The sequence below is a fragment of the Stylophora pistillata genome, chromosome 5 (assembly GCF_964205215.1).
Source record: "Stylophora pistillata chromosome 5, jaStyPist1.2, whole genome shotgun sequence".
Taxonomy (NCBI): domain Eukaryota; kingdom Metazoa; phylum Cnidaria; class Anthozoa; order Scleractinia; family Pocilloporidae; genus Stylophora; species Stylophora pistillata.
In genome coordinates, this window is record NC_142523.1 from 4,812,473 (window position 1) to 4,824,469 (window position 11,997).

At 39.1% G+C, this 11,997-nt stretch overlaps 1 protein-coding gene across 3 annotated transcripts; it reads right to left on the minus strand.

Annotated features, from left to right (window-relative positions):
* Nucleotides 1-535: 535 nt before the first annotated feature.
* On the minus strand, nucleotides 536-11,356 carry LOC111337262 (protein SSUH2 homolog). Of its 3 annotated transcripts, XM_088760283.1 has the most exons (15): nucleotides 11,200-11,356; nucleotides 10,657-10,774; nucleotides 10,421-10,539; nucleotides 9,832-9,978; nucleotides 8,132-8,275; nucleotides 7,502-7,577; nucleotides 6,882-7,011; nucleotides 5,773-5,833; nucleotides 4,599-4,723; nucleotides 3,728-3,790; nucleotides 2,961-3,052; nucleotides 2,592-2,684; nucleotides 2,119-2,224; nucleotides 1,469-1,573; nucleotides 536-1,197 (listed from the first exon to the last, which is right to left on the minus strand). In XM_088760283.1, the coding sequence occupies exons 3-15, from the start codon at nucleotides 10,494-10,496 to the stop codon at nucleotides 1,051-1,053; spliced, it is 1,365 nt and encodes a 454-aa protein (XP_088616409.1). In that variant the 5' UTR covers nucleotides 10,497-10,539; nucleotides 10,657-10,774; nucleotides 11,200-11,356; the 3' UTR covers nucleotides 536-1,050. The 3 variants fall into 3 exon arrangements, with proteins under 3 accessions (XP_088616409.1, XP_088616408.1, XP_088616410.1); XM_088760282.1 differs by lacking the exon at nucleotides 10,657-10,774; XM_088760284.1 differs by lacking the exon at nucleotides 10,657-10,774 and having other exon boundaries at nucleotides 10,421-10,528; nucleotides 11,200-11,354.
* Nucleotides 11,357-11,997: the final 641 nt, after the last annotated feature.

Consider the following 11,997-nt stretch of genomic DNA (forward strand, 5'->3'; position numbering starts at 1 on the left):
TGGCGCTCGCATTTAGAAGTCGTGAAAAATTCGACAATTAATTTTTTTTCCAAATTTTTGGTATAGTCTGATAGTCAGTCCTATAAGCTTTAATTTGATATAGGGCTTAGAAATCTACAGTTTAAACCGGACGCGCTACTTCGCTTGCACGCGAGACACCCCTGAAGGTGCACGGTAACCTTGGGTAAAATTTTGTTATTGCATAAGTAACTAAGCAATATGAAAATGTAAATAATGAAAGTGTAAAAATACGTCAATAAAATAGTTGTGGTTGTTTTTAAACTTTGTTGTATAAAAACAAAGAGTGATTCGAAACTTTCGACTTGCGAGCAATTTACTAGGAGAGGTTGCATATGCACCCGCTAAAATATTAAATCTCGATAAATAGCTGAATTTTCGGACCGGAAGTAGTGTTTCACTCCTGACAGATCCAAGCCAACCGGAAATTCTTTCATCCATACCATGAAAAACTCTTTGAGTTCATTTTAAGTTTTTTGTTTGTCTAATTATTCTAAGCCACTTCGCAATTTCGAACTGATTATATTAAAGTTTTATTGATTTCTTACAATACAAATGCTACTACGTTGGACGTCAATTTCTCGTAAAGCGGGATAAATTACGTGTATAAAATGATTTATTTTTAAAACTTTGTGACTCAAATTTTCAAATTATTAAAGATATGAAATTACCAAGGGCATGGTTGTAAGAGAGCAGTCATCATTTACCACCAAGGGGAGGGTGGAGGATTTTTTAGGGGGTAGCACGAGGTGTTCAAGAGGAAGGCAGGGAAACAGTCGTTGCCAACAGAAAATCAAGTGGGGGGGGGGGGGAGACTATAGATAATTGACTCCCAATGGAGGGGTGATTATTAGAATGTTGGATCGAGTAAATTATATCGCGACAAAACCATAATCCTCCCCAGAGATAAATATTGGCCAGTTCCTCGTGTAAAAAACTCAGCCATGCTCTAAACCTCGCCTCCTTTACAACTTCAAGTCCCGAAAGCATCATGTAGTCCGCGTTTACTTGTTGCTGATTCCGAAGGCAGCTCTACAAAATACTGCAGCCGCAGCAGCACTTCTGGGGGTAGTCTGGAGCATACACTTTGTGATCATGACCATAAACCCAGAAGCGACTTGATTGCTCCTTCCACTGGTAGGCAACTTCAGACACGGGTACTGCTCGTAGCTGTTGGCGCTGGAGACAAAGACATGTCCATAGCTAATTAGTATAGCACGAATGTTAGGACGCTAAGAAGAAAGAGCTGTACAAACCACGCCGAGTGGACAGCAGTAAGAATCTCTCCTTTAAATATCCTACTATTTTTACTACTGTTGTAAGCATATTCCACGTGTATTTCCGATTTATTTTACTGAGATGCGTTACTACTTGTTTACCCAAAGATGGCAGATTAGAGTTATTGATGTGACCTGGTTTAAAAAAATTATTAGATAAAAGACCTATCTACCTGCATAAGTATGCTCTTGGCAGGCCACTTGGTGCTGTGTTCGTCCACAAGCCTCTTTGAGCCCATATTTACTTGCTGGTCAAAAAAGGTCGTGATGGGCCAAACCTTAATGAGAATCACAGAGAACATGGTTGTAGTTTAGTAGGAACGAGAAGGTGAAAGAGATAAAACACTTTTCAATTGTGTCATAAGTAATCCAGGATTGCATTAATTTTAATTTGCTTTACTCTTCTCTGTGATTGGTACAAAAACTCGCACTACTCAACCAATCGGATGCGAAACTGAAACCAATCACGACTTGGTCGCCTGCGTTTTCCCGCGCTTTAGGCGGTTTGCCTGTTTTTACTTTGATTTCTCATGGGCTTACGATTCAGGTAGTTTTCTCGTTCTTCAGTCTCCCCGAAGCTCTTTCTCACATGTCCCTTTTGCTAACTTTGATGTTGCATTTACAAATCTGCTCACTCGCGTTTTCTCGCGCTTTTGACAAATTTGCTGTTTTTATTTTAGGCTCTGAATGGCTGCCTGTGATATCCCACTCATTCTGATTGGCTGTTATGATTACTTTGCTTTTGGTTTGGAAACTCAGTCGTGAAGCGCGCTATGTTGATGTCAGACGAATAGTCTAGTGGTAAGAAAAGAAAAAAACTCACCCTTGGCAGTTCTTGCTTGAATATTTCAGTTCCTTGGGAATTAACGATGAGTTCAGCGGGCAACTGATCTGTTCTCTCCACGACATGATTAGATACATTGTTCTCCCTTAAAAATAAATAATAATAATAATAATAATAATAATAATACTAACTATAAAAATGATGATGATAACGATTATAATAATACTGTTTGTAAAAATTATAATTTTTAACAGCTCAATAGGCAGCTACAGTTTTCATCCATTCGATTTAAACAAATCTGTTGGGCGAATCGCAGGTGACTGCCCACCAACAGGTCACTCCTCGGGAACTGGTGACAAGGACTCGTCCGCGACTTGTTCCCAGATGAGGTGATCTCTAAGGAAGCCTCTACGCTTGTTAGGCAAATTTCTAACGTCGAGAGTTTAAGTTTACAAACCATACTTGATAGAACATGGCGAAGTTTACAAATATAAAGCGTTTCATTGACTTACCATTTTACAGTCAGCTGAATGAAAGTTTTTAACTGAGCTTGTCCCAAACACGTCGAGCACTTTATTCGACCGTGGCCATTACAAACCTCGCAGCTGCAATCGAAAAAGATTTTTAAAAGTCTTTGTTTCTTTGGAAGGAGTAGGAATGTTGATACCGCAACAATATCTTTAAAATCTTCAAGAGCTGTGTCACTGATTTTGTCGTATATACAGTCGAACCTCTCCACATCGGCCACCTCAAGGACAGAAGAATGTGGCCGTTGTGAAGAGATGACCTTTTTATAGAGAGGTGGCCGTTAGTTCAGGTTCGACTGTATCGTGAAGACCAAACAAACAAACCAATGAAAACTAAGAGAGCTCTACACTCACGTTTTCCAACCTCTGCCCATGCAGTTAATACACTGCCCCCTCTGCTCCATTCCTTGCACGAGACCAGAACCCTGACACCTGGAACAACGCAACTAAACAAACAAAAATAGAGGTAAATAAATTCAATAAATCCACTATCTTAGGATTTTACGAAGAATGGAATCCCAGATCTTTGGATTTCACGGGGAATTGAGTCCCTGATCTCTGGATTTCACGGGGAATCGAATCCCAGATCTTTGGATTTCACGGGGAATCGAATCCCAGATCTCTGGATTTCACGGGGAATCGAATCCCAGATCTCTGGATTTCACGGGGAATCGAATCCCAGATCTCTGGATTTCACGGGGAATCGAATCCCAGATCTCTGGATTTCACGGGGAATCGAATCCCAGATCTCTGGATTTCACGGGGAATCGAATCCCAGATCTTCGGATTTCCAAAGGAATCGATCAAGTCCCAGATCTTAGGATTTCAAAAGGAATCGAGTCCCAGATCTTCGGATTTCAAATGATCGAGTCCCAGATCTTCGGATTTAAAAAGTAATCAAGTCCAGATATTCGGATTTTACGAGGTCTTCTTGATCTTCGGGTTTCGAGCTCCGATGGTCATAGGAATGCGAAATCTGAGGATTTCGATTCCTAAGATCTAGAATTCGATTCCTTGAGCGGGGACTCGAATGATTTTAGTTTCCTTCACGTCCGTGACCCAGCAAATAACATTGTTCTTTATTAAAACGAATGAAACTAAAGATTTTGGCATTAACGTACCCTTCCACGTCCACAACACTTGTAACAGCGCTTGTATCCCACAGCCATACAATCATGACACGGCTGAGAATAAAAGTGAGATGAAACAATATAAATATGAGATCAAAGTAAAACGAAACTTATTTAAAAACATAATAATTTGGATATATCAACAAAGTTGAAATGGTAAATTGGCCACCGTAACGATTACAAAAGCTGACGTTTCCAGCATTAGCCCTTCGTCGGAGCGAATAGAGGAATTGTGGGTTGTGTGTGCTTTTAAAGGCATTAATAACAAATTTAATAACAAATTGTCCATGCTGAATAAACTGACAGTTATGAACCCCTCCCATATTTGACCCTGGGATATGTTGTCCTAAGGAGTTATATTCATCAGAGATGGGACTTCAAGTTCTGCAGTCAAGCATTGCTATTGGCTCCCTATTTTCTGCATTGATAATTAAGCGTGTGAAGTTTGTCAAGTTCGTTTTATATTTTCATGCATAGCCCGCTGAGGTGCAATGTTCTGCCTTTTTTTTGTTGTTCTCTTTTAGCGTGAATCAGAATCATCCTAACTCAATTAATATACATCCTGGAGAAGGGGGGGGGGCGGGGGACGGGAGGGCTATATAATAAGTTGTATTTTTAACCCTCTGCACCTTTGCATCAGTTTGCATATTCTCCATACTGTTCTTCATACATTTCCTAAGGTGCTGACAAGGAGAATTTGTTTAACAATCAAGAGCTTCTCTAGTTGGTGATCATTTCCATTATTCTCCTGACCTTAATGTGTGATTCAGGGGTGATATCGTAAGGAGAAATAAGATGTTAGTCACACTTGGGGGTCAAAAGAGGGCCACTATCACACAACGAAAAAATGAACTGTACTCACTTTGATGTTGGCGGTGTGAGGAACTTCAATATTGGTTGTAAAATTCTTAAACAACTGAGGGGGTTGGGCAGGGATGCTCCATGGGGGTGGGGGTGGTCCATTAACAGGGCTGTCTATTGGCTGACCTAAAAATTCAAAGATTTCATTCATTTCTTTTTTATTTGCAATATTTAGACAGGCTGTCCCAGTTCAGCATTCAAGATGGTTTGAATGGGGTGCCTGTATAGACAAAACCAAGCCCAGAACACAGCAACAAAGGCTACATAATCCCGGCTACTCTTTGCATGAAGTGCGAGGATTCTTCAATGTTCTCTGCTAACCACCATAGAGAAGATGCAAGAGACGGGGCCTAAATTGATTCATCGTCCTCCTGCGAGAAGACTAAAATGTCTAACCATTTCCGGAAGTAGAAAGAAAGAAAGAAAGTCTTAAGCACTCTAAACATCAAACGTGTCTAGTTACAATGATAAGGTTGAGATCGGACGTCAGCATTATCAGGCGCCTCTGGCTGCCGCTTCAGTCCATGTAACGATCTCACCTTCCCACCCATCCCACCCCAGGGGAGGACATCGCCACACAGTAATCTCGTGCGTGGGAAATTAACGTCTCCTACCCCTAACCCTGCAGGAGACGGGGCCTACGGTTTATTCGTCCTTATACCAGAAGACTAGAATATCTATCCATTTCTTGATATTATAGAAAGGTAGGAAATTCTCCTCACTTATTTTAAGACAATGAATATTGGTCCGGCCGGGGCTCGAACTCTCGACCTCCCGCACAAAACAATCCGGCGCTTTAACCAATTGAGCTAACCAGGAGGCGGTATTAGCAATGGAAATACATTCTCGTAAGTCATTTTACTTTAAGACCCTAATTAAGTGTTCATCCAGGCTGGGCCTTTAACCTTTGACCTCCCGCAGTCCAGTGCTCTACAACATGAGCTAACATTAACCTTTCTCCTTCTATTTTATAGCTGGATTTCTAGGAGGATCATCTCTGTATCTCTGCAATCTAGAACAACTTTCAGAGAAATAAGCAACAGTAATTCTACATGTAAAACAAAGAGTTAATGATACTTAAAAGAAAATCTATGCTGCCAATAAGGATATGATATTACTAAGTTAGTTACTACTAGCCCTGTTAAGGTTCAAATTCTCACTTAGTAAGTCAGTACCTCGGTAAGGTTCAAATTTCCACTCAGTTCTTCGTGATTCACAGAAACTTTCTAGAGCATACTGCAAAAGTAAAATTCCGTGAAAAGAAACTTGAAAATAATGTAACATATTTATACCAATATCTGAATGATAAAGATAAAAATATAAATCTTTTTATAAGGTTGTAGTAGCAGCAAGTATGATAAATATTGTAAGAAATAGACAACTTTTTTGAGAGACAAGTCATGTTTCGGCATGCTTATGCCATATCTTCAATCAATGAGTAACAGAACGTGAGTAATTATATAACAGAAAAGTAGATGAATAAAATATTTACAGTTTGATGTAATACAAAAGCGGGTACTTATTACAACGTGGCACCAAACATCAAAGGTGTGAACTAAAACGCTAGAAAAGTATTATAATGCTGTAATTGTTTGTTAAGTTCAGGTTTGATCTTATTTATATGAAAAGCTTCTTTGAGTTTTAAATTAATTGAGTTGTTAGCTTTAGTATTCTGGATTCTGCTAACAACTCAATTGATTTAAAACCCAAAGAAGCTTTTCAAATAAATAAGATCAAACCTGAACTTAACAAACAATTACAGCATTACAGCACTTTTCTAGCGTTTTAGTTCACACCTTTGATGTCCAGTGTCACGTTGTAATTAGTACCCGCTTTTGCATTACATCATACGTACTGTATATATTTTATTCATTCCAGCTACATGTCTGTAATATATAATTACTCAAGTTCTGTTACTCATTGACTGAAGATGGCGTAAGCATGCCGAAACATGTCTCTCAAAAAAGTTGTCTATTTCTTACAATATAAATCTTTTTATTGATTCGTTCTGGAATAAAAAACGGCAAAATTACCATTTATCTTTTAACTCCAAAGATTTGATTGTTAAATCTCCCCTGTTGCTGCTACACATAATTTCCCTTATGCGAATCAGTTGAGAGAATTTTGGTGTTACATCAAAATGACAACTTCTACCTGATGTGTTTGAGTAATCTTATTACCTGTTTGCTGGATAATGTATGGATATTATGGGAAGAAGTTGCATGTTCATCACTTCTCGGTATTAAAGGGTTAAATAAGGACACAAAAGGAAAATTGTACTTACATGATAAGCACTTGAGGGAACGACATCTTTAATCACCATTTCCCTTGCTGGAGCAGTTCCATAACAACAGTGTTCACTTACAAACTGAATCATTGCATCCTGAGCTTGTTCAGCTGTTATTGCAGTGGCCCTATAATGTGTAGAAGTACTCAGGGTTTGTCACTGATTTTCATTTTCTCTCTTCACAAACTTGCACTCATTATGACTGGATGCATAAGTTCAATGAACCAATATAATAATGAACATAGTATGCATCATCTTATTGGTCAATTCAGTTTCCAAGTGGATGCTTTATCAGGTTATATATAGAGCCTGCATCTATCTAGTTCTGTCATAAAAGCAATGTATCCCTCCTGGCATACAACTGCATAGATGTTGCCTGTGCGCCGAAGACAACAGCATATTTTTGCCATATGATTGTTTAAGGTGAAGTCTAAATATAAAACAAAGCAATCAGTGTATGGTCCCCTTGTGAAACTAGTAAGTATTGTTTCCCTGAGAGTTCTGATGTTTCCCTCGACTTCATCTCGGGAAGCATCAGGAGTAGTACTCTTGGGATGACAAAACTAACTGTTTGACCCTCAGGACCATACATGAAGTGTCTTTAATGTAAAACTTACTGTTGGAAATGCTGTTCTGGCATCTGTGAGGAAGGAGGGGGCACATATGGGGGCGGAGGAGGAACAAATGAACAACCTAGAAATTGGATTAGATAATTAACTTCTTAAGACATTTGTAACAACATAAAAAAAACCTATCACTGGTTACTGCGAAGTATTCTTTCAGTTCAACACGACTTCTTCTTTATCCTATTGTTCAAAGCATGTCTCAACAACTGCAACATTCAAAATGGCCATCCCGTAAACACACCAAAATGAGGTGCTCATAATTATTGAGGGTCAGGGAAGCAAAATGCATACATTACAGTTACCAGCTCATAAAAGCTATGTGTATGTTATGTTGCATGGGGATCCACCTCACAAACATGGATAATCAATAAATAATAATGTCAATAAAATAAATAGTAATGTATAAATCAGAATTAGCAGAGGACATCCATGAGGTAAGCTTCTGTAGTCATCTGCATCCAGGTTGAAGTGGAAATTATTGCAAGCACTGCGCTTTGCTGAGAGAGGATCAAACCTAGACAACATGGAGAAAAACCTTCTATACAAGAACCAGAAACCATCATTCTAGCATGAGTAAAGTGCTCAATGAAGTTTTAAAAACTTGGAAAAACCATAGCCTACCAAATTGTGTTTGTTCATATCCAGAGTAATGTGCAAACATGTCAGGAGGGGGTGCAGATGGAGATGAAGGCTTAGCAAACTGGTTATCAAACACATCCTGAGAGGGTACATCTGAGCCAGAATATGTGGGTCTGTCTACTCTACCTGTTTAATGATAAATCAGTTTACAAATTCAGTCAAGAAATACATTTAATTTTTTTATTTATCAAATTACCACATTAGGATAAATATTTTAAAGGAAGCATGATAAGTTAAATACATTGATGTTAGAAGAAAGAAGAAGAAGAAAGTCTTAAGCACTCTAAACAACAAATGTGTCTCGTTACAATGATAAAGTTGAGATCGGACGTCAAAATTATCAGGGGCCTCTGGCAGCCGCTTCATTCCATGTAACGATCTCACCTTCCCTCCCATCCCACCCCACAGGAGGACATCCACCACACAGTAATCTCATGCGTGGGAAATTAACGTCTCCTACCCTTAACCCTGCAGGAGACGGGGCCTTCGGTTTATTCGTCCTTATCCGAGAAGACTAGAATATCTATCCATTTCTTGATATTATGGAAAGGTAGCAAATTCTCCTCACTTATTTTAAGACCATGAGTATTGGTCCAGTCGGGGCTCGAACCCTCGACCTCCCGCACAACACAATCCGGCGCTCTACCCAATTGAGCTAACCAGGAGGCAGTTAGTGTATGACAAGGACACCTAAATATATATAAAACCATGATGCTTAATATATGTTAGGTTTTGTCAAAAAAAAAAGAATAACTGTTTTGAACTAATATATAACATTGAACAAGACGTATAAGTGCAAATTAAGCCAGATTCTGATCATGGGAGAAAAGTCAAAAAAATTAAAAGAAGAAGTTAATGATTAATTTGATTAGGAATTTTTCTGTATATATGCTTAAGTTCATTATCAGAAAACTGTGGCAAATATTTTGGCTGGCACAGTGTGCAGTGAAATATTTATTCAGCTTCCCTTCCCAATGGTGGATTCAGGGGAAGTGCAGTGTATTGTAGTGGAAGTGTGAAAAGGTTGTGTTTGTAGGCATCCCGTGACGCCTATAGCGAAAGTTGTTGTTGTTGTGGCACTCGTTGGCTGCCATGTGGATAGTGTGTGCATTAAAGTATTGAAATCAAAGAACATCGAAGGTTTTTATAGCCGTATATCCAAATATCACAGGAAGGGTCAAAGGATTTCTGGATCTCCATCCTCATGACACCCATGAAAATTTTTATTTGCAGAACTCATGCCTGAAATTGATGTTTTTCCAACAACAGAATTGTGATAACTACTCGGCTTGAGAAATTGGAAATAAATCCTTAAAATATTTCTCAGTGGATTTGGTCTCTGGTGTAAAAGAAAAACTTAATGTACCAAAGCTTCGATCTTCCCCCAAGTCAAAAATTCCCCAAACTTCCTGTGTGTCCCCTTCCCTACAAACATATACAGTTTTTCAACAAAACACCTCTTTTTTCAATCTTTAACCTATCATTAAACTGGATGCAGTGGAGATTGGTGTGCAGACTACAAAAGAAAAAAAAATATTTGTAACTTTATAATTTGCATACTTAAATAAATGCATTTCATAATCTATAATCAGTGGTTCTCATCAGAATTATATTGTATTTCATAGCACATTGATTGATATTGCCAATTCAGTTATTATCGGAATTATATATAATTTACTCACCAGTAAAGGCCAAGGATGCATATCCTTGTTGTTGAGGGGGCTGGGGTCCATAGCCAGGTTGCTGAGGGGGTGGGGGTCCATAGCCAGGTTGCTGAGGGGGTGGGGGACCATATCCTGGCTGAGGAGCAAAACCAATCTGGGGTTGACCTGGAAAGGAAAAAATTCAAATATGCAGCAATCTACAGTTAACATATTCTCCATACTGTTCTCTATACATTTCCTAAGGTGCTGATAAGGAGAATTTGTTTAACAATCAAGAGCTACTTTAGTTGATGATCATTTCCTTTATTCTCCTGACCTTAATGTGTGATTCAGGGATGATATCGTAAGGAGAAATTAGATGCTGGTAACCCTTTGGGATAAAAGAGTTATCAAGGAGACCAAGCACTTGTTACTTGCTGTAAATAAATAAAACGATAAATTTACTAATTGTAACTAAAACTTTTTGCGACAAAGCAAATATTCCACTTGAAACATGCTTACATTGTGAAGTTAGGAACTCATTTTAAACCACTGGTCCACTGTCTAATCACAATCAATAGAATAATTCATCAATTTTATTTTTGCATCAACTGTTTTATCAATATACCTGCTTGATATCCTTGAGCAGGTCCGTAAGCATGGCCGTAAGCATGGCCGGTGGGTGGATAAGGAGCTTGACTCATCGTGACTGTAGTCCAACAATATTCATGCGTTTCTGACAGACAGCTGTTATAAATAAATAAAAACCCAAATCCCTTTAAAGACACTACACAATAAGGATAATAAATTAGGAAGGTATTGAAAGCAATGGCTCGAACTTACTGAAAACCGTAAGCAACAAACCTTAGTTTAGGGAGGGTCGAATGATCGTAAAGCTGCAGATTGTGGAGTTTGCCGATGACAGTTTTTCCGGTTTTGCTCGTGAAGGTTGAATATACCTTCAACAGATTTAGGAATGCAGCTATGAATGCGAGAAAAGAAATTTCACTTTCCAGCGATCGAAGACTTATCATCGTGCAATTTAACAAGTCCACGCCACGGTGAATGTTGAGATTTCATTATCATGCAATGTATATGTAGGCTGGGATTGGAGACATGTAAACAGGTATCGTCTTCGTGTTCCAAACAGACATTGAGAAGACATATTACATGCATTTACAGCTGAAAATTCAACAAATTTGTTGAGTGTCTATTTTCACATTCTCTGATCCTTGAATTAAAATACAGAATAGAGGTGCGACACGACGAAAGCTCTGTCTGCCAAGTCGCGCGTCCATGCATGAAAAATACATTTAACATGGTGAAAGTTAGAAGAAATTGCAATCGATCGTTAAAGCATTACCAAAAACACACGCACGAAAAAACATCCATAATAAGACACCTTACCCTAGCTAATGAAAGGAGCCTTAATTGATAGCTTCTTCGGACTTGTCTCTCTCGACTTACGTGATGTCCCCTCAGTTCACACGTTGCAAGAGGCGCAAACACAGTAATCATCAAATATTCTGCTCTCTGGGCGTGATAAAATTCCACTATGGGAGAGATGGGGGTTATGTGTTTCCCCCTAGGCCCTGGAGTGTATGTTAAGCTAATATTCAGGTGAATGAGGAGAATTGGGGGAGAGATACCTTAGCAAGAGGAAACAAAATGCGCCAAGGCATGCGCCAAGGCAATGCGCCAAGGAAACGCATTACTTCCTCTACCATCCCATCCTCGGAGACCCAGGGGCTGAGTGGATTTCAAGATAGGGCATGAAGAGCTCTTCATGCCCTAACTTGAAAAATTTCCCACACACGAGATTACTGTGTGATGGATGTCCTCCCCTGGGGTGGGATGGGTGGGTTAGGACAGCAGGTCCACATCAGCTATTACAGCTGCCAAATTAATCAACCTGCTAAAACAAATAAATGAACTTCAACTTCAGTTGGAGTTACTTATGTAATGTGTCCTGTTTTCCTCTGTGTTTTCTTTCTTTCTTTTCTTTTTTCTTTCCTTTTTCCTTGCTTTGTGTTGCCAAGGTTGCTACAACCAAAGGGTTGGCTAGCTTGCGAAGCGATGTGTACTCTTGAATTGATTAGGCTTTAGCCTTCATAACAGGCGTAATCTGTTTGCGCCGGAATAGGCGTAATTTTGCACCCTCGTGAGCAACTGAAGGATGCATGCCAGGAAGTTGAGCGACCATTT

Excerpts from the sequence above, each read along its gene's own strand:
- LOC111337262 (XM_088760282.1), bottom strand. The coding sequence starts at position 10,496 with ATGAGTCAAGCTCCTTATCCACCCACCGGCCATGCTTACGGCCATGCT. Across the intron at positions 7,578-8,131 it reads ATATGAACAAACACAATTTG|GTTGTTCATTTGTTCCTCCT; the intron begins GTAGGCTATGGT and ends TCCAATTTCTAG. Across the intron at positions 2,685-2,960 it reads ATGGGCAGAGGTTGGAAAAC|CTGCGAGGTTTGTAATGGCC; the intron begins GTGAGTGTAGAG and ends TTTCGATTGCAG.